A 22,891-nucleotide genomic window follows, 5' to 3' on the forward strand; every position below is an offset into this window, starting at 1 on the left:
CTTTACTTGTAAATATAGTTGCCCTTTAGGATGAAAGACAATATACTTTTTTTTACACCTATTATTAATAATTTTCTGTAACTTTAATTTTAAGGAGAATTGATTGATTCTATCATGTAACATGTGAGACAAATTAGTTTCTAGAAACACATTAGTATTAACATTGGGTAAAGCTAATCAAATAACCATAAGAAATTCACAAAAGACTTCAACTTTATGTGGGTTGAAAGTGATACATGTCACAAGAGGATTTTTACATTTGTTTTTTGTGAGGATATAATATATTTTTTACTCTAAATATAATGGTAGGGCGTCAATTATTGAGAAAATCCAAAACCTTGTAATTGTTAAAAATAGAAATCAATTCAATGAGTAAAAACTGATAACATGGAAACTGTAGTTTATTATTATTTTTCGTGGAAAGTGAAATAAAATCTATTAACGAAGGAAATAAAAGTACCTCAATCTCTCTCTCACTATATATATGACAATTAATCAGTTCTTTAAAATATTACACGTGTCATACCATTCCAAAATAATATTTTTTTAATATGATTTGAAGATAGTATCTATTAAAAATAAAAAATAACATAGCATTAAAAATATTTACATAATACCTGGTGGTTTTTACTTCTTGACGTATTATAAAGGAAAAGAAAATTCTGTCATATATAGAAATGGATAAATTTATACTACTATTTTGAAGTCTGAAAGAATACAGAAAAACAACTAAATTATGAATAAGAAATGAGAAGGTAACATTTGTTAGCGTTTGATGTGCGGATATTATTCGATAGAATAAAATTATTAGATATATATGCTCTTTTTTTTTCTTTTGTACCTTTTGCATAGTGACTTAATCTCTTTTATGGTGCGTAATTATTCATCCTAATAGTATTATCTTACGAGTGTAACCTTTAATCTTTTTATGGATATAATGAGACCTTACACACTTAACCATTCTCTTGGTTAAATCTATGTTCTCATCTTGGCTTTTATTCTTTTTATGAAACTAATATGCTTTAATTATGTGTGGTTATTTATAAAAACTAACTTCATATTGTGAGCTTATATGGTGTAATTATCTACTCTAAACTTATAATTGTGAGTTTATTGTGTGTGGTTATGATCCACGTGTGATATAATATTTATATATTTATTATAAGTTCACTTGTTTATTATTTATTTATTATTTAATTACATAGATAATTAAGTAATAATTAATAAAATATAATAAATTATTTAATTAGTAATTATTTTGTATTTTGTACCTTAATTATAAAAACTATTTATATATATCTATCATAAAAATAATAATAAATTTTAAATTATTTGAGTTTACAGTAAACGTTGATAAAATTCTGAAAGATAAATTTCTTTCAATTTTTGTTCATCAAATGAGTCTATCAATTTATCTACTAGTTTCAAAATGCTACAGGCTTTCTGGTACGATACATAGAAGAGTTGAAACTATTAACATTCTATTTTCCTATATTAATATAAAACATTAATAAACATGTGAGACTATGACACTTTCAAATTTTGATTACTTAAAATAGGATTTATATTATGTCTTCAATAAGTTTAATGTCTAATTTTATCATTTATACTTAAATATTTAGACCTTACTAGACTGATTTTGTAATATAATAATATTCAACTATTTTTATAAAATAATTTCGTTAATAAAAATATTAAATCATTTTTTGGTCCAAAAGTAAAGTGAACTAATATATTCTATTATTTTTCATTATTTTTATTCTAATTAATTTAAGCATAACTTTTTTTATACAATTCATAAATCATAGTCAAATTACTTCCTTAGAATTATATTTAAATAAAATACTCCATTGAATATGTTTATATATATATATATATTAAATTATTGTCTAAGTCATATTCAATATAATTTAGAATCTTAAAGTATCTGACTACTGTTATTAGATTGGTAATATACTGATATCAAATTTCAACTATATAAACATTTAAATAATTTTCCACTTGTCTGTGTAATGTTAGATTATTTTTATATCTATTTTTTCATTTTTACCTTCATGAATTTTATATCGTTTAAAATAATTTGATATATATGTATTGTTTTTGTAAAGTTTTTTACACATCAATATTTTATTCGTTAGTCATTTATATTATCTTATTAACATATTAATAATTATTAACACATAAATAATATAGAAATAATATAGAAATTCTTATATAGTATTTTTTTGATATGATGACTATTTTTTAGTACAATATTTACGCATTATTCAGTATAATTATTTATACACAAATAGTATTATTATTCACCTATCTGTATTATATATATTTAAAAATTATTGGTAATAAAATATAAATGATAAATAACAATATAAAAACTCATATACCGATATTGCTAATATATACGTCTTTTTTCTATTTTTTTCCAAAAGGTCTTAGCTATTTATATGTCACATGTTAGTGGAATTGAGAAATAGATATTCTCTCAAGACTATATAAGTTATAATTAATAACAAATTCTATGTACTGAAGCTAATTGTATAAGTTATAACTAATAATAATATATATATATATATATATATATATACCCAGATATATGTATTTTAATTTTATAAAATATATGTACTAAGCAAATTGAAATAAAATATTTTCTTACAAAACATTCAAACAAATAAATTAAACAAATGCATGATTCAATGGGACAGTATTTTCTTAAAAAAAATCCTTACCAAAAAAATTTAGATAAATATCTTACGATTATGAGTAGAAATATTTAATTATAAAGATAATATTAATAGTCAGGTCATTTAGGTAAACAATGACTAAAATAATTAAAAGGGAGAGTAGATAGTCAAAATAGAGTGTCAATATCCTCAGGCCAACCAAATACACCTATGAAATTGCTGAGTGTTATTCATAACAATTAAAATATAATACTTAAATACTTAATTTTATTAATTAAAATATAAGTGACTTAATATTTATTAAGTCAATATAAAAAATATTTATTAAGTCTTATTCCTTGTAAATATAGTTGGCCCTCATCAAAGAAGGAAAATATTTTACTTTGTAAAAAAAAATCTATAATTTTCATTTTAATGAGAAATTGGATGAATTAGGTAATAAATAAGTCTTTAGATGTTCCTATCATTTTTAAATCTTATGCCATATGTTACCTTTATGTGTGCATGAAAGGATTTGTAGGTCAATTTATTATGAATGTTTATACTTTTCTTAATAGTATAGTAATGTATGAAATGACGAAAGACTCACCATAGTTGATTGAGTTTTTATGTTGATGAAATTTTTTTTATGAGTCTCATGGGGCCACAACAAGCCTAAGGCTCTACAAATTATCTACCAACTATATTTTCATGCATAAATGATAGAATATGACTAATTTTTTTAAGTACAATATTAAAGTTTGATCAATATTAGAAATGAAAGAAGTGATGTACATTGTGTAATATACATAAAAAATGAAAGTGATTAATTTACAATGTGTAATGCACAAAGATATGTACCTAATAAACGTGTCTATGATGAGGGTAACCCTTAGCATGTAATGCGGTACGAAATGTTAGCTCATACCTATAATCATGAATCCCATCACTTTCTTTCTTGTTTCCTTTTTCTCTAAACACAAAATAATACCAAAAGCAAACCCTTTCAAAGCCTTGGCCCCACAAAACCTCTCTTATATCTATTACCTCATTTGTCTCTCTATATCATGCACCTTCTTCCCCTTAATCTAATTGTCATTTTCTCAAAAATATCAATACAAAAAGAGAAGAAAAAGTGTCCCTTTCTCTCTCTCTTCTTGTATATTATTCTCTTTTTTATTCAATAATATTCACTATTTCATTCGTTCGGAGGAGAGAATTATAATCCATCTTTTACAATATTCTCCTATATCGGAATCTCATAAACTAGTTACCAGGTACATCCTACATACAAATTATACATTCATTTGATTACATGCCCAAGTTGTAAGAATGTTTTTTTAGGTTTCAATTATGTTGCATTCTAATATTTATTCACAATCCATTTGGGTTTGTGTATATATATATATATATTACTTGTAAATCATTATTTTCTAACAAAAGTTGACATTTTTATTAGGTTTACTCAAGTGAATATGATGAGAATAATCCTCAACGACAAAAACAAAAACAATGAAGATGTGTCAAATGATAATGAAGGTTATTTGAAGAAGGGGCCATGGACACCGGATGAAGATGCAATATTAATAAATTATGTGAGCAAATATGGTGAAGGGAATTGGAATGCAGTTCAAAAGAATTCTGGGTTGTTAAGGTGTGGAAAAAGTTGTAGACTAAGATGGGTCAATCATCTAAGGCCTAATCTTAAGAAAGGTTCATTTTCTCTTGAAGAAGAACGAATCATTGTTGAACTTCATGCCAAGCATGGAAACAAATGGGCAAGAATGTCCTCAAAGGTAAAACATGATTTCTTCTTAAATTTCTTCCATCACCATTATTGCTATTTCTTTATAAATATAATAAAATATTTTAATAGTTGTATAGGATTATAGTTTTTATCATTTGTGTTTATGGTAATCTTATTCATCATCTTTACATGCTTTCTCCATCACCATAAAAAACGTTTTACTTATTTTAATACTAATTTTAAATTGTTTTGTTAACTTATAGATTGATGCAAAGTATGTTTGTAGTTTTTTTATGGAAAGGATGGATGAAAAGTTGATAAGAAAGATCCAAATTCAAGTGTTATATTGTGTTGATGGACTTTAGTTTAGTCCTTGGCTTCCAAAGTGATCTTAATTTGATTGGTTCATTTTATCTATATGTAATTGTGTCATGTTTTGGTTTGGATCAACTTGTGACTCACTATTTAGAAGATGTATGTGTTTTATGAATCTACTATTTTTTTCCTCTTTTTTTTCTGATTTTAATTTGGTCATGATTTAGATCTGCCATATGTGATTTTATTTTGACCCAACCATGGTTGAAAAACAATTAAAATCCATTTTGCACCTTCTTGGTGTGTCTATTTTCGTGCCATAGAATAATTACTCTACTTTAATAAAAGCTTGAAATTTTAGTCAGAGAATAATTACTCTACTTTAATAAAAGCAATTTTTATAGTAAAAGAATAAATATTGAAGATTCTATCATTTGACAAAAAAAAAAAAACCTTCAATTGAGTTTCATTCATTGCTATTTATTTTCAAATTTATTTCTATTTTTATTTACTTATTGGCCAATTTTGAATTTTCAAATAGAACACTTTCCAATTTCCATTTGCTCAGTATTTTTTATCACAAAAATCTTACTATTTTTTTTTCCAGTTACCTGGAAGAACCGACAACGAAATAAAGAACTTCTGGAACACTAGAATAAAAAGGTGTGAGAAAGCAGGTTTACCAATTTACCCTCCAGAAATTATACGTGAAGCCACTCTTTACCATCTTCAAGAGGAACGATATTTTGATAAACCTTACCATAATAATAATAATAGTAATAATAATAATAATATTAATATTAATATTAATAGTAATAATAACTATCCTCTTTCATTTTCATTACCATTTCCTTCACTCTTTTCTTCATCAAACCCTAACAAGGTGAATAACTCCAACCATTATTCTGCTCTACACCCTCCACAGAATAAACAACCTAATTCTCTCTATGCTTCTTCTTCTTCATCATCATCCAATTTGTTGAATAACCAAAGTTTTGTTGTTGCAAATAATTCTGATTCAAATGGTTACAATTACTCTTCTGGAAGCTTTAACTATAAAAATGGCTTCAATTCAAACTCTATGCTTCCTCCATTGGTTCCAAGCTCAGTCTCTTCAAGCCAAACACCATCTGACTCAGTTACTTCTGCTTCATCCTATGTTAGTGCTGTTGATGGTTCAATTGGAGCTTCAATCAAGGTATATCAACCACTAAGATCCACTTCCTTATTATATGGCAAACTATGCATTATCTTAGTATTTAATTATTTATCATCATAACTTTAGTATATATATCTATCTATATATATAGAGGGAGAGATCAGTTTACATCCGAATTGAATTATACTAGTTACACTCAATGTCATTCATTCATTTTTTCAAATTCAACGGCCAAAGGGGTCAGTGGAAGAGGTGATGAGAGAGAAAATGATGAATCTTAGAGGACTTTAAGTTTCACTATTTTGATCCGTTGGATTTGAAAAAATGAATGGATGAGACTTTTTTCATTTCAAAGAGTTTATGCGATATATCAAAGTAATCATTTTTAAGAGTGGATTCGTCCCATTAAACGCAAGCATTTGATAATAATAAATCAAAAAGTAACTAATGTAATTCAATTTCAATATAAATAGATCTCTCCCTATTTTGTATTTGGGTGCAATAAGTAATAGAAATTATCTTAATTTTCCTACAGGTTAATAATGAAAACTATGAGGTTGCACCAAATTCATCTAAAGGAAATAGTGGCTTATTGGATGCTTTAGTTGTGGAGGGTCAAAGTCATTCACATAACAACAAACCAAGGAGTGAAAATTCAGCAATAGCAGTAGCAGAAGCTGCAGAAAAATCATCTAATAATAAGAGGAAAAGCTTAGTGTTAGAGGAAAATACAAAGGAAGGAGGAACTAGTAGTGTGCATGTGGCTTTGGAGCCATCCTTGAAGAAAAAGAAGAAGAACAACAATGGAGACAATAGTAATGAAACCCTCAAGGGTAAGCCTCTTTATTATGATCTTGTGTTTGATAAATTTGATTCCTATGATATTATTTAATTATGTAGTTTCTTTAAAAAGTTGGATATTTTGAAACTCTAGATTTTAATCAATAAATAACAACTCACACATAATTAAAAGAAACAAGAACGAGTAAGTGTAGATTTGATTACATGCCCTAATTTCCTAGTAAGGAATTGTGTTGAGGATAACTTGTAAAGAATATAGTATGGCCAAAACCCTTGGTTCACATAAGGAGAAACTATTGAATGTTTTCACACATATCTAAATTGTTGATTTTTGAATAAATTCATATGTAATCTTAACTTTGTAATATATGATCAAAGGTTTAGACATGTCTAATATAATTAATGAGAAACTACTCAATAAGTCAATAAGTACATTTGGTGTGACCCTCAATAATATGTATAGAGCATTAATTTGAACATTGTAATTCTATTTGATATTATATTTTTATCTTTATTTGTTATTTACTTTTGATTTTTTTATATAAATATACATGTATTCCAAACTAGTGAACACACTCTAATGGAAACACACTTTGATGAGGTTGTGCACCTTCTGGAAAAAAAGTGTTTGTATATATTTTAACATTTGCTGTATCATAGTTTATATAAAATTACATTCATGTTACTTAATTTTCTTATTCTAATATAATTTGAATCATCCAATATAACTAGCACCTCATATTCTTGGATTCTAGATTGGCAATTGACTATAGTATTCAAATATTTTTCAACATGAGGTGATGATAACGATAGAGGAAGTGTATAATAATATGAAAATAAAGTGTTGATTTTTAACCTTATCATAGGACCCCTTAAAACAAAATGAAAACTTTATCATTAGGTGACATGCATGTTCGATCATTAAATGACCATATACTAACATATTAACAACTAACATATTAACAATTGCCAATAAAAAATGACCATGTCTTTTATTTATATATACGAAAACCTAATATATATATATATAGTTTATTATACCAATATTCACTAATATTTGTGAAAAACTTGAATCCACAGGGAAGAAAGAAATTGCTAAGGAGCCATTGGATATAGATGAGACTGTGTGGGATGATGACTTGTGTAGTCTACTCACATATTTTCCCATAGAAATGCCAATACCAGATTGGTACCGTAAACAAGATCATAGTAAGTCACAAAACCTTCAAACTCAACCCACCAAAGAGATGGAGAAGCCAAAAAAATAAAGCCCTTTCGGTATTATTTTTTTCCGATGCAGAAAAAGTCGTATTAAACTGAGCATGAGAAGTGTCCATCCAATACAAAGAATGATCAAGTAGATAACGTTATAGAACTTATCGGTATGCAAAGCTTTGAATCCATACACCAATTTATAAAAGATAAAGCTTTGGATTCATATCCTTATGGTATATTTTAGAATAATGTAGAGGTATAGAGATTATCCATGTAGTTAAGTTATTTATTTAAGTTTGGAGTTAGATCGATGCTTGGTTAGTTAGCTGGCTAGGGTAATGAATTAGACATTTGGATATTGCAATTGTAGTTCTAGACTTTTAGTGTATTTATGGTTTGTTTTCTAAATAGATTGATATATTTAAAAGAGTGGTTTTCCAATTTTTTAAATTTTGAGTTCGTTAACATATATTATATGGTTATTTTTTGTATTAAATGAGGATTTTATCTAACTTTATGAATAAGAAATTAATCACCATCATGATGCAGATTTTCCCTTCTAGCAAATATCATACTTAGATATCAAACATTGCAATTTATCCTTGTATGGTACTTAGGATCCAAAAAAGACTACTTTTACAAGAAACCAACCCTAATTTCAGAATTACAAAATGAATTTCACAACTTTTTTCATGATCAATGCTATTTCTTATGATTTTATTTTATACGAAAATGTTATAAAGTGTTTGGTAACTTATCAGTTATCATCCCACCCCATGTAGAGAAACACAATCTAGGGCATTATAACATTAGTGTCACCTTGAATTCCTGTGAGGTTTATAATATTTATACATTATCATTATAAAGAATTACACATAATTAAAATATATCTTCATTTTTTTTCCCGAAAAATCAATGAATTCGTGATGTTTACCACCTTCCTTTCTTCATTCAAAACTATCAAAATAAAAATATTGGATCTGATATCTATATGATATTTTTAAAATTATTCCTTATAATTCACATTGAATTGGTGAAACTCTTCCGCATTCAAGGATGAATGCATGGAGAGTTTTAAAAATTGGAGTTCCTAGGAGGGCTAGGATCATATCCATCATCTCTTAAAATTAAATACTTCATTTTCCGTGTTACTTTATGTATTATAGATTTGTTATTATTCAATAAGTTATTTCATTTTAAATTAAATAATTAATTTCTTTATGTTTTAATCAAACACAAAATTATACGAAATGAATTGTGAAGATAAATTTAGTTACATCTACTTCAAATAAAGATTTTGATTCAATTTGAAAGAAAGAGAAGAGCTAAATTCAACTCCTCTCAAATAAATATAATGAGAAAGAGAGATTTCTTAGTCTTAAAATTTTCATTCATATTAGAAAAGATCTGAATTCAAAAAAGGAGGCCAATCACCTTGCTTATTTTCCATCAAAATGTGTGAAGTTCCATTCCTACATTAAATCTGTGACAAAGAACCAACTTCAATTAAGGATGGCATTTGAAGCATGGGAAAATGATTTATCTTTCTATTAATTCTTATATCCACAAGAAAATAGCACATGTCACAATATAATACTTTATTTATTAATTATCGGTTTATAAGTGGTATGTATTACTTTCTTGTAGATAGGAAGATTAGTATAAGAATATAGCATTACTATTGAAGCATGTCATGCCACCCCTTCATTTTAATGGTTTTCTTTTCATTATTTAAAGAAATATAGTCTTCATCTAATTGAATTTCTTTAATTAGTTAGTATGTATGAACATCTAATTGTGTCTAGCTTAAAAATTTGGACAAAAATATTTTTTTAATATGATAAAAAACGAAATAAAAATAAATCAATGTGATACAAGTGCTTTAATTATATTTGGTTTAAAAATAATAATAAAGAAAAAAATTTGTTTTGGAAAAAGAAAAAAATTTGTTTTGGAAAAAGAAAAAAATTTGTTTTGGAAAAAGAAAAAAATTTGTTTTGGAAAAAGAAAAAAATTTGTTTTGGAAAAAGAAAAAAATTTGTTTTGGAAAAAGAAAAAAATTTGTTTTGGAAAAAGAAAAAAATTTGTTTTGGAAAAAGAAAAAAATTTGTTTTGGAAAAAGAAAAAAATTTGTTTTGGAAAAAGAAAAAAATTTGTTTTGGAAAAAGAAAAAAACACGCTAGAAGGAGGGGTTGAACCTCCGACCTTGTGGTTAACAGCCACACGCTCTAACCAACTGAGCTATTCCAGCACCTTGGCTTTTACATCAATATGATATGTGATATAGGCACAAAATGATTCTGCATGTTTGATGTTAAAATATGGAATGTGAATGAAATATCATACTAATATCGATTCTAGTTTTTTCAAAAAGCACCATGCATGTGACATGGATGTCTTTTGATATATAATAATATAACTCATTGATGTTTTCATATTTTGTTTCATTTTCCTTTTAGCATCTATATTTTTTTTTTACTTTTTAAAGACATAAATTTTATTAACAACATCACATATCTCCAAAAAACAGTAGAAATTTAAATCAAGTGCATATAAGACTCATTTTGGGTATAAAAAAACTCAAGTGTTATTCAAAAATTACCGAAATATGTTAAAACAACCATATTTTTATAATCTGATCAATACCCTTGTATTGAAAATTAAAAAGGAAACCTATTATAAAATAAAGGTATTATTAACTTTGCTGTTACTTTCCCTAAGCTTGCAAAACTGACAAAACCACTCTTTAAGTTCAAGTGTATAAACTATTTAGTTTAATGTAAGAGTTAAATTTAATATTCAAAATCTAGACTCAAAGTACAACTTGCTTTAATTTTTAATTATGATTTCCAATAACCACAATTTACACCCTTGGAACAAAATTAATTCACATATTTTAGGATGGGACACAATATTAAAACTAAATAGCCAATATACAATGACCAATCATCATCTCCAATGAAATTAATAAAAACTCCATTATAGGTAGAAACATAAGGCCCTTTTCATTTGGTTCCAGTATTTTTAATGATTGTCATGTTCAGATCATAGATAAATAATTCAAAGGACAGAATATACAAGTGACTGAACATGACAGAATATACATGGTTGCTGTCTGTTAACATTTCATATGATGATCCCAAATGTGTTCTCCCCGCTGTAAGTCATATACAGGAATCCATCCTCGTCCTTGTTTTCCTCATATAGTGCCGACATCATAGCCGCTGCATAAACAGAAACCCAATACTCAGTTCACAAAATTAACTACAATGTTAAATACTATGAAGCAGCAATGATAATAACAAAAGTAATCCATGTGTATTACCTGTTGGCGGTAAAATGTTATTGACAAAGATGAAGATGGCCTTCTCAGGACTCAGTTTGATTCGCTTTCTCACCACGTAAACGAACTGGCCAACAGTCAGATCAGCAGGAACCAGATACCTATAATCATACAACACGGAACAATATAAATGAACGGGAGAAAAAAGCATCGTCATGAATGAAGAAAATTAGTATCTAGAATTTGTAATACACGGTAGAATATTCTGACTAGTGTCCATATTTTGAGTAGAATAAGAATTTAATGCATCTAAAATTATCATTTCAAAGGCAAATTTAAACATAAGGCTTCCTAAAATATGCCCATATCTACTAAAGAACCGGCTTCTGGGGTCCCTTTCGTTGCTTACTTTCTCCATATTCAAAGATCACTTTTTAAAACCATTTTAATTTTTGGTCATCCAACCTCTTATATTTATAGTGAAAGCTGTGAAACTGAACCAAAAGGCTGTTGGAGAAGAAATAATAAGCATATGTAAAATTGTAATCCACTCAGAAATGAGACTGAGGATACACATAATTCGAATCCATACTTACAACATCCCAGATTTCGCCACTCTCTTACCTTCAAATGGTATAACTGAAGCAATGTAGAAATCTATTAGTAGGATTTCACATCAATAGAACAACGACAGACATATACCGGTATAAATCAGCATAGCATTGAACCTTGTTTTTTCCAATTCAGATCGTAATTGGGTTTTTCTACTCACTACTATTGTTAACCAAAGAACCGAAGACAAAGCTTCTTCCTCTGTTCATCATATTAAAAATTAATCAACAGCTTATTTGTCTAACTTCTATCCCCGAACATTTCAATTTCATGCCAAAAAATTCATGGAAAAGCAACCAAATTTTATCAGTCTTCAGAACAGGTAACACCTCAACCCCAAATTAAGTATGCTTGCAATCTCTCAAGCAAAAATAAATGCTAATAAGCTTCATCGTAAAATAACATAGGTAACAATACTTGAGAAGAAAACCAGATTTCATAAACTACAACTATACTTATTATACTTGCTATTTGCAAAAACTAGAAAAAAACTTACTTTTTCTTATCAATTTCAGGAACATCACTCTTCTCAGCCTTTTCAACAATTACCTACACACAAAAGATGAAAAGAAAATTAATAATCAAGAAGTGATACCATCATTATATATGTGAGAGCACATCTTCTTTCCCATGTCTCACTACATATTATGAGTTATGATTGGTTAAAAAATATATTTAAGTTAAAAATTTAATTATTAAGTATTTTTTTGACCAATAATAACTCATGGCACATGGAGTGACACAATATTTTGGGACAGAAGATGTGGTTCCGATATATGTACAGAACAGGACACAAATCTTACTGGAATTCTATCAGGATACTTTTCCCTTATACGAGCAGCTTCAACCTGCCTCCTCTCTACCACATCAACTTTGCACAAATCATAGAACATAAGTCCAATATAGTAATATATACAAGAAAATGAGTTTATTTGCACTTGGATATGATGCTTGGAGAAAACCAAAGTTTTATATTGTCAAATTGTGATAAACACAACGTTACAAATCAATAACTAAACTTCATGAAGAAAACACAATGTTATAAATCATGCATCAATAACTAAACCACCAATTCCCAATTCCACAAAATTAAAATGGCCTAGAGTATGATTAACTATGATTTGATAATCTATGAATTATCGAAAAGAGAAATTGGAGAAATAAAAAGAAGAGTAAACGAACCAAGAGGGTGTTGGAGCTTGAAAGAACTCTTAGCCATGCCGAAAATTCAGAGTTACGAAGTTAGGGTTTGATAAAAGGATTCCAGATTCAATCATTCAAGTGTAACGATTGCCACGTACGTGTCTTTGCTAAAGCTCTAGTATGCCATATATTTTTTTGGTATTACCTATCTCGCCTCCTTTTGGTAAGAAATTAATCTCTTTTGAATTTGTAATTACATTTTTTTTAACAAGTGTTACTCAAAGGAATTGAACGTCGATTTTGGGATCCATTAGATTTTACATCACTATACCAATTGTATTGGTCTAGTATACCATATACGACAGCGTTTAGTGATTATTGCAAAACAATTATTATTACCAATTATTTGTTTGGGGTCTCGGTATAGTATGTTGTAGAAGGGCACAAGCATGTGGAAAAGTAACACGTGTACAGCCATGTCGTGAAAAAAGGTGTTATAATAAAAGGTGTAGAGAGCAATGATCGTTTTCTTTGTGAATACAAGTCATAGTAGTGTATGCCAAGTGTTGGGTCATTATTCACTTCATTTCTCCTTTTTCTCGTAGGGTCACTCCTCCAATAGCCTCCACCTTGAGTCTGACTCTCTCTATTATTGGAGAGAGCAGTACATGTCTAAGATTGCAACACATGATAGAAATAATGTTTTAATGGTCCAAATTTTTATTTTTTTTAAATTAAATATTTTAAAAAAATAACATCTTTCACATTCTCAATACTAAAGTGTCCGATACTAGAGGGGAATCTATTTCCTCCTTCTTACACCTCATCCATCTTACTCATGAATGTTAGTCCTCGATCGTCTATCCCAAAATGATATTATTATATTTCAAGTGAATTAATTTTTATTAAATAATATAAAAAATATTGTACTTTAGAATTTTTATTTTTAACTTAATGATACTTTTTATTGAAATGATGATAAGTGATCTTTGTTTTACTTACTCATCACCACTACCATTTTACCTTCAAATTATTTCTTTTAATATATATATATATATATATAACAAATATTAAAAATAATATATCATCTCATAAATCTTTTTATATTATAAGAAAATAATATATATTATCGTAAATTAATTATTAATAAATACATACGGAGTCATTACAACTTTATTATAAGTCATACTTTTAATATTCAAAATAACATAACTTTATATATATTCATCTAAAAACTAACAAAACTTCATAATTCTTTGGAGTTAAACAATTTCTATGCTAGAATAGAAAGAGAGTTTAAATATGATTTTAGTATATGGATATTTTGATTTCTATCATTATATCCTTATAGATAAGGATTTGTTTGCGAGATAGGTTTTAGAGGAAAATGAAGAGAAAATGGAGGTTTGGGGACTATAAAATACACTAATAAGATGGTTCTAAAGTCTTCATTTTTCCTTCATTCCCCTCCAAAACTTAACTTACAAAAAATCCCTAAAGAAATTAGCCAAAGTCCCTATACATTAGTTTATTTTGATCTTAGTTAGAGTTGCTTTGATACTCTGTATTTCATGTTTTGTTTTGAATTTAGTTCAATAATTTGAATTTGATATCTATAATGTGTCAATAATTTGGAATTGATCAATATAATGTATTTATGTTTTGGACTTACTACATCAATACTCAATGACTAAACTTACAAACTACAAAGATGAAAATAAATAAATAATATAGACATTTTCACACAAAAAAGGTAAGTATGTCCCACCACCTTATAGTTCTATGGCTTACTTGCATCACATTATCTTAAAATTCTAGACATGCCTCTCTTGAGTTCTCTATAAAACCTGCAGGCCATAGAAACCATAGCATGCAAGCAAACACACAAGTTAGCTAGTAAAGTTAAGGAAGTGATGCTTGAGAAACACACAAGTTAGATTGATTAGGTTGTTATTATCGTATTATTTTAGCTAGGGGCAAAACAAAATGGCTTTGTGTAACTCCACCACAACTCAGAAAGATCAACAATGTTCTTGCTCTAGGAGAAGGTGTTCTACCATGTTCAAAGAGTATAGGGGCAGGTTTTACATATTAAGAAGGTGCCTAGTCATGTTGCTTTGTTGGCACAAGTATGGATGACTTGGAACTTTATGAAAAATGGTAGTTAAATTTGTCCTTCATATTGATAATATCCATATATTTGGTTCATGATATTACAAAAATATTAAATTGGTTTATGACTTTGTATGTTGTTAATCAATTTGGTATATAATAAAACATTTTTAAAAAAAAACCAAATTGACTAATGATATATAAAGTCATAGATCAAAATGATATTCTTATAATTACATAGACCAATTGATGTTGTCAATTTGAGGATTAAATTATGTATTTACAATCACAGATTTGAAGATTGAAAAGTTGTATTCCATTCAAGTGTATGATGTATATGCATGGTCATCAAGAAGTTTATTATTTAGTGTAGTCTTTTAGTGAAAATCTACCACCATATATCTTATGTATATACATAGAAATGTCATGTAATATCAACTTTTATCTTTTAGTTTTTAAAGTATCTGTTATTTGGTAGTCTAAGATTATCTTGAGATGGTCCAAATCATTTATGATGATGTTTAGGTTCGTTTTCACCGAATTCTGGGAATGATATCTGATACCCATACTTGGTTTTCTCTATATTGAAACTTTGAGATCAAATATGCAATTCGAGAGGCTAATCAAGTGGCTGACTTCATGACAAGACTTATATCACACTCTACATAAAAGCTAAGGATTTGAACCATGGTCCTGTTTGACTATTTTAATTTAGTTTTCTTTTTCCTTCTAATTCTTTGATTTTCAAATGTACCCAAAAAAAAATGGAACCTAAGTAGATAGGAGAATTTGTAAAAAAGAATTAAAATGATTCTAAATATGATAATATCCTTCCTTTCTCTAAGGCAAAGATTCTCTTATAAGGTGGTGGTGGATACATAAATGCTGATTGATCAGAACCAACATCCCTCTCCCTCTGCCCCATAATCCATAAATGCTCACATTAAAAAGCTACAAATTTGTCTCCTTTTAGCTTTATCATCATTCCTTTACCTCCTTTTAATTAATATTGCAGCTTCCTCAGTTGCTTAGTTGTTGGAAACTTAATGCAACATCTTCAATGCTACCACAAAGATTTCTAACATCAATTTAAATTGACTTGTTTAAAATTTATAAAAATGTACTTCAAATTAATGGTCAAGATCTTCTTCTCAAACATCCATTCATCAATGCCACAAAGCATGGAATAATTTGAGTACATGCCATTTGTACTTAGAGATTTGCATATTGTATTTCATCTTGGACACTAGCTAGTAAACATATTAAAAATGGATATTTAGGGTCAAACTAGGGCTGGGTTCGAGTTCAAAAAAAATGACTCTACGAATATTTCGGATCGACCCATGCTCACCCTTGATATCTAGCTCATTATATTTAACACATGAATTTCACTCTATATATACCCACCCCATGGAATGTTTTTCTTCTCCATTCATAGATCACTTTCAGTCTCTTCCACATTTAAATCAAGAACTATAAGAGTGCTAGCACATTCTTAACCGTCCCACCATAACAACATTCTTAACAACATTGCCCCTTCTGGATTATTTATTTTTTGTAAGTATCATTTAACAGTTTTAACTTTCAAGTTTTGTTTTCATGCTTCACTATTATGTGTCTATGTATATCATACAGCATATGGATGCAAAAGAAAGGGGTATAGGGACCGTTTTAACGGGATATTGGTCCGGTTCAATGAGAAAGCAATGCTCAAAATGTCTCCAGGCCTTGCTTTTCTATTGAGCCGTGCCAATATCACGTGATTTCGATCCTAAAACCCCTCAAAACTTCTTATGGAAGGTTTAAAGGTTGTTGGGTTAGCATTTTGGATGCCAAGAAGACAAGAAGATGTGCATGCAGGTTCTCCTAGTTACCATTTTCCATTGTTAGAGTAGTGAAAATATGAGCCAAGAACATTTATAATAACTATAAACTAGTGTAGTTAGGCTCAATTATTTTCAGGTAATTTGATTTACATACATGAAATCATTATTCCTATTGAAATATATTGCATTAATATAATTAATAATATATGTGAATATATGAGATTGTAATATTGAGTTAGTTCTAAAGTAGCATTTTCCCTTTCCTCTGAATGATATCTTGCCTTTCTCTCTATATATTGCTTTCTATTTTCATTCAACTTTATTTTTTGATGTACTAAAAGATATTTAGTTTTTTATTTTAATTTTTTTATAAATCGAGTTATGATGAATAAGGGTCTTGTTTAGAATCTACGTTGATGACATTGAAGCATATATTGAAGATTGGTTATGAGAATATGTGTTAGTGTACTAATAAAGCAAACAAGTTGTGTATGATGCATTCACCATTTCTCATATAGCTAAGTAGCTAGCTCACACAGTATCTATTGTACTTTGATGTAATTTGGAAAGTATAGCATATAAAATAATTGCCCCCACCTAAAATACAATAGTCATATTCATACATACTCCATAATTAATTGCCAATGTGACTATGTTATTATTTTTTACATGTTTTTTATGAGATAGACCATCAAGAATCTTCCCATGTCCTCTTGATGATGTTACTGTAAACTTTTATATTGATAATGGTCTGGGATTAAATCCATTTAATAAAATAATGAAAGAGTGGGGTCAGAAAATAATATATGAATTGTTCTCTCCTATGGAATTCTATACTAGAACGTTCCAAATGTAGAGTAAGAGATAGGAGTAATTTCAACCATTACCAAATAGAAAATTCAAATATACTCCAAATATATATATTAGCTATATTTATTAGGAGCTTGATAGCCATAAAAACTAACTATTAACATATAGAGTGGCCTTACAAGCATCAAAGAATATTATTATATCCTATTTATTTTGGCTGCTACCATGGTCAATCTCCTCTACTAAAATGTTGAAAGTCCATGGGAAAGTTAAGCTCTTTCTCTTTCTCTTGTAAAATGAAAATTTCTCTTTACTTGATAAAAAATATATAGAAAAAAAAAGGAAATCCTTGCAACCTTGCTTCATTGCCTTGGTTTATATCTTATTGTTATAACCCAATTTTCGGTTGGAAGGCTGACTCTGTGACTCATACTACTACTCTTCCCGAGTTAGAAAGAGACACTCCACAAAGCTTTCTCACCTTCGCCGCATCTCTTATGGACCTCTTTGATCCGCTCAGCTGACCTACAAATTCCACTGCAAGTCCAATCAAATGAGGCTACACAAACGTTCCCTGCTTGGGCCTTCCATTCACAATCTGCAATATTATCCCTTCTAATAATCTTAATACTTATTAATAAAAACATTATTAAATGAAAATTTTCAATACATTTGATTTTTTTAGAGCTTCTTCAATTATCTAACTCTCTTGAATTTTATTATCTAGGCTCTTTATCATATCTATTCAATCATGCAACTCTTTAGGAGTTCTTAAAGAGAGTGATCTTAGTAACATAAAAAGATCACTTCTGGTATCTTATAAATTGTGTCACTACATGTGCTATCAGCATGTAACATAAAAAGTATCCAATTCTTTTATATTAGAATGTTCTTGAGAAGTGATTTGATAACATTAATAATTCACTAGAAAAAATTTCACCTGGTGGTGTACCACAGCAGAGTCTCCTATCATCTATATGGTTCACATCAAGTCCAATAAACCAAGCACCTAATGAGACATCCTCATTGGCATACTTATGAAGAACATGCCTGTCACAAACATATACACATAGGTTATCATGGAAATAAACACATTACTTGTACCACAAGTCTATAAATTTTACATCAATTAAGAAACTTACTGGTTAGTTGAAATGTATGTAGCCAAATCTTTCGAAATAGCATACAATTGTCCTGTGGCGTGACGAAAATACTTGTTTCCAGTCTCACCGAATTTCCAATATTCTGGTTCATGGTACCTTACTCCTCTGCATGAAACTAGACATATAAGAAGCTAGAAGTGAAACAAGTAACAAATTTACAACTCTTAAATAAATGTAAACAAGGATAAAAGAAAATAATTCTCACTTTTGATTAAGAACCGGCCCGGATTTCATGCATCCAATGTATACCCGAGGTTTAGATCGATGCCTAACTAGAGTTGCTCCTAGTGTTGCTAAAAAAGACAAAATAGGATAGTAAAAAAATATAGTATTCATAATTACATGTTGCATACTTAGTATGTAAACATTTCTAAGATCATTAGAGATCGAAAAACTTTAGATACCTATATTTACATGGACATCGTCATCAACTTTGATATAGAAGTCAGCATCCCATAAATTAACAGCAGTAGCGAAGTAGATCTTTGTCTTTGCCGATAATTCAAGGTATCCTTCAACATGATCCTGCAGAATCAAAGCACAAAGGTTTAAAAACTTGTGTTTCTTCTTATAAACATGGTCATTCTATCTTGGCTAGTTATTATATATGCAGGTAGTGACAAAATGAGAGAAAGATGATTATTACCAGCCTCAGGATATCTCCATGTTTTGCATTTTCTGCTTCAATTGCTCTGTCTAGGATACCCCCTGATGTAGCCCTACAGAAAGAAGAGAAAAAAAGAACTTCATTTTACAATGCATTCAATATAATTAGGAGAAATTTTGAAAACACTCTTTGATCTTAGCATGTAATTTACTTCCTAAGTTTCAATAATATGCACAAAAAAGGACCATGAACTTACCCATGACCAATTACAAAGCGGATGATAATGCCTTTCTCTTCCTCTAGCTTCTTTCTTTTTTCGCCTATTTTCCATGTTATCACAAGAACCGATCAATCAGAATTACACACCTAAGTGTCTCACAAAGTAGACAGAATAACATAAAAATCATAACAGAAAATGATTATGTAGCATGGAACAAAATTATGAACCTTGTGGCATCCATGTTGCACGAATCGAGTCTCTTCTTTTCCTGCTGCTAAAAGCAGTATTAATTCCTATAACCATTAGATACCTTCTCTTAGTAGATGATGATTCACTCATCTTTATATCTTGTGATACAGGACCACCACTTCTTATAGACTCTTGTGCTGATTTTGCAGCAGCTAATTCCATCTCTAAGTTTGAAATAGTCTTGTCCAATGTTCTGAATTCCAATACAATCAAACATGTTTAGAGCATAAAAAACATAACAATGAAAACATACTTAGGTAGCATTTGTCACAGAAGTCAGAACATAACATACTACATACTAGTTATATTATGTGTTTGGTGTATTCTAGGAAGAAACATAAGATTAAAAAATGTAACAGTTTTTATCGATCGATATAGTAGGAATCAAAGAGAACAAAACATCGATTTCATCTTGTTCTGTCCGTGCACCAAACGCTACCTTAAATTAGAATAGGGTCATGTTATAACTTACTGTATGGCATTATGTGTGTTGGAAACTTCCCTATAGATGATTTTGGTTTCAGGCTTCACTTCCTTCTCTTGCAACTAAGGAACACCAACAGAAAAAAATTATATAAGAATTTCATATTACATACATAAACCATTGAATTCAAAACATGATTTTTCAGCTAATTGAAAAAAAAATGTAACAGTGCTTACAATTCTTGAATGACAATCTTCTGAAACTAAATTCAACTTTTCAGCTTCCATAGCTGTTGTTCGTGCAAGTGCTTTAGGCTCAGGAATAATCCACATCCTTTAATTTAACACATTCAAATATTTCATCAGAAAAATGCAACAACAACTATATCACAATATGTACATAAATGTTATGTTTGTTAGTCGAATTTGAAAACAATTAAATACTTCAAGTTGTTACAGAAACTATGAAAAGTGATTAACATTTATTTACTTAAAAGACTTTAGTGATGCCATCTTATGTTTGCAATTGAAAAAAGTAAAGTACCTACAAATAGGTTGGATTATCAATTAAAAAAAAAAAAAAAGAAAGGTCCATCTAGTGGTGTAAGGCTACACTGTATCTCCAAGGTCAATGGTTCAATTTCTGGAATGGGCCACGAATGTTGAAAAAGATTAGTTTCTAACTAAAAAAGTTGAGAAAATACTATTGCTAGTACTAAAAAAAATAAAAAATATATAAATAAGTGCTTTAATTATGACTACGATCATTGACTAAGTCTAAGAGAGTGACAATCAATTATTAAATGTGAGAAATATCTTCTTCACCGTTCATTAGTGAGATTTATTATTGAATAATTATAAATCCTTTTACTATTTCATCTTGCAAATATCCCCCTTCTAAATAGAGAAGATATATTAAATGTTTATTATATTTTCAAGACAACAAATTTATTTACTTTTCATTTCATATTTTTTTAAATCATTAGTAAGAGATTTGTAGAAGGAAATTTTAGAAAGATTTAACATAAATTCTTATATGGTAAGTTGTGAGTAGTAATTAAGATGGGTAATTTCTTTAACCTTGGAGTATATATATATAAACTTATTGATAGAACTGAATTAATTGAAGCAGGAATTAATGGTTCACAAATTTGGCAGTATTGGACCAGAATTGACTTCAGATCCATTCCACATCTTCTATGAGTTTTAGTGAAAAAGTTTAGTAGCCTTGAGAATCATATCAAATTCTAATTAGTGAACTTAAAGATTTAAATTCATATATGTGTATATATATATATCATAACATCTTCACAAAACTAAATCCATCCAAATTAACAAATACCAATAAGTCAATGAATTAAGCACTTGAAAATCAGTGTCAAATTTGTACTTTTTATATAATGAAGATCTGAAAACACAACCTATGATATGAAAAGTCCTCATAGGACTTAGAAAAACATGAAAAACTACATAAAAGAAAGAGAGAAAAACAGGAGTCAACAAAACATGAAGCAATAGACAGAAAGGAGAGTTGATTTACCTGTTTGTGAAGAACATTCCAGCACAAAAGCTTCCAATACATAACAAAATCATCCATTTCTGGGAAACAACACTTCTTACATGCAAATCTCCTCTGCTTTTCAAATTCATTGTTTCATATATTTTTCAAAACAATCTTCCAATTGATAGAGCAAAAAAGGTAGCAAATTTGAAAAGAAAGAGATTTGGGGTGGTAGAAGAGAGAAAGAATCAGAACAGAAAGGGTCCTCTGTTTTTATTCTTTTCTTTTCTTTTTTCACTTGTGGTTTCTTCCTTTCTATATCTCTATCCTATGTTCTATGATATGGTATGGTTTTACTTTGATTTGTGTTTTTCTGTTTGAATTTCTTCTCTCTGGAGTTGTTGGTAAAAGTTGTTTAAGTCTTTGTAGGTAAGGGTCGTTGAAGTGAACACATGTGAGACTTCCTAACCGACCTATTTTATAATACCATATTACCAAACTGTCCATGTTGGCTCGAGCCGAAAAGTATAATATCTATGTAATGACAGTATAAAGTATTTTTATATTGTTTTTCTCTATGATCAATATTACCTCTCTAACTTTTATGGAGATTTGAAATTAGTTTGGGATTTTCCATTTTTGAAAGTATCCATGTATTTTATCAAAAATCAATTTTGAGATTATTATTTTTGTTAGACAAGAAGAGAACATTGATGTAATCTAAACCGTGAATGAAGCATTTTTCTAACCATGAACCATGGCTTTCTTCAAAGTTACTTGACACTCACGCAGAATATGTACCATGAAAGCTATCCCTTAACATGTGTTAATGTTCCTTAATGCAATTGATGGTGTCTCAATGAATCTTTGAAGGGACAATATCACTATTTTGTGCATGGTCAATTATATATAGTTTTCTAAGATAAGTATCATTTGACTTAAAGAAACGAGTGAGCTTAATTTCTAATTCACCTATATTTCTCAGGTGCTATTTTAATTACTTAGATTTAAGGATAGATTACAAGTTTTAATTGAAGACAAAATT

At 28.7% G+C, this 22,891-nt stretch overlaps 3 protein-coding genes and 1 non-coding gene across 6 annotated transcripts; 1 reads left to right on the forward strand and 3 right to left on the reverse strand.

The window, feature by feature from the left end:
- LOC109350595 (myb-related protein 305-like) lies at positions 3,806–8,145 on the forward strand. The gene is made up of 6 exons (XM_019591818.1): positions 3,806–3,937; positions 4,120–4,456; positions 5,330–5,498; positions 5,832–5,920; positions 6,417–6,714; positions 7,763–8,145. Exons 2-6 carry the CDS (start codon positions 4,136–4,138, stop codon positions 7,948–7,950), a joined length of 1,065 nt encoding a protein of 354 aa, XP_019447363.1. The 5' UTR covers positions 3,806–3,937; positions 4,120–4,135; the 3' UTR covers positions 7,951–8,145.
- On the reverse strand, positions 10,075–10,148 carry TRNAN-GUU. Its single transcript has one exon. It is a non-coding gene; the product is annotated as a tRNA-Asn (tRNA).
- On the reverse strand, positions 10,882–13,102 carry LOC109350883 (autophagy-related protein 8C-like). Of its 2 annotated transcripts, none has more exons than XM_019592192.1 (5): positions 12,975–13,102; positions 12,596–12,663; positions 12,289–12,341; positions 11,223–11,341; positions 10,882–11,121 (listed from the first exon to the last, which is right to left on the reverse strand). In XM_019592192.1, exons 1-5 carry the CDS (start codon positions 13,009–13,011, stop codon positions 11,024–11,026), a joined length of 375 nt encoding a protein of 124 aa, XP_019447737.1. In that variant the 5' UTR covers positions 13,012–13,102; the 3' UTR covers positions 10,882–11,023. The 2 variants fall into 2 exon arrangements, with proteins under 2 accessions (XP_019447737.1, XP_019447738.1); XM_019592193.1 differs by having other exon boundaries at positions 12,596–12,651; positions 12,975–13,100.
- LOC109350884 (probable beta-1,3-galactosyltransferase 2) lies at positions 17,778–22,303 on the reverse strand. Of its 2 annotated transcripts, none has more exons than XM_019592196.1 (11): positions 21,886–22,303; positions 20,583–20,679; positions 20,395–20,468; positions 19,901–20,115; positions 19,710–19,773; positions 19,493–19,565; positions 19,251–19,371; positions 19,052–19,139; positions 18,826–18,951; positions 18,624–18,733; positions 17,778–18,208 (listed from the first exon to the last, which is right to left on the reverse strand). In XM_019592196.1, exons 1-11 carry the CDS (start codon positions 21,993–21,995, stop codon positions 18,111–18,113), a joined length of 1,176 nt encoding a protein of 391 aa, XP_019447741.1. In that variant the 5' UTR covers positions 21,996–22,303; the 3' UTR covers positions 17,778–18,110. The 2 variants fall into 2 exon arrangements, with proteins under 2 accessions (XP_019447741.1, XP_019447740.1); XM_019592195.1 differs by having other exon boundaries at positions 17,778–18,281; positions 21,886–22,301.

The sequence above is a fragment of the Lupinus angustifolius genome, chromosome LG06 (genome assembly GCF_001865875.1).
Source record: "Lupinus angustifolius cultivar Tanjil chromosome LG06, LupAngTanjil_v1.0, whole genome shotgun sequence".
Lineage (NCBI taxonomy): Eukaryota > Viridiplantae > Streptophyta > Magnoliopsida > Fabales > Fabaceae > Lupinus > Lupinus angustifolius.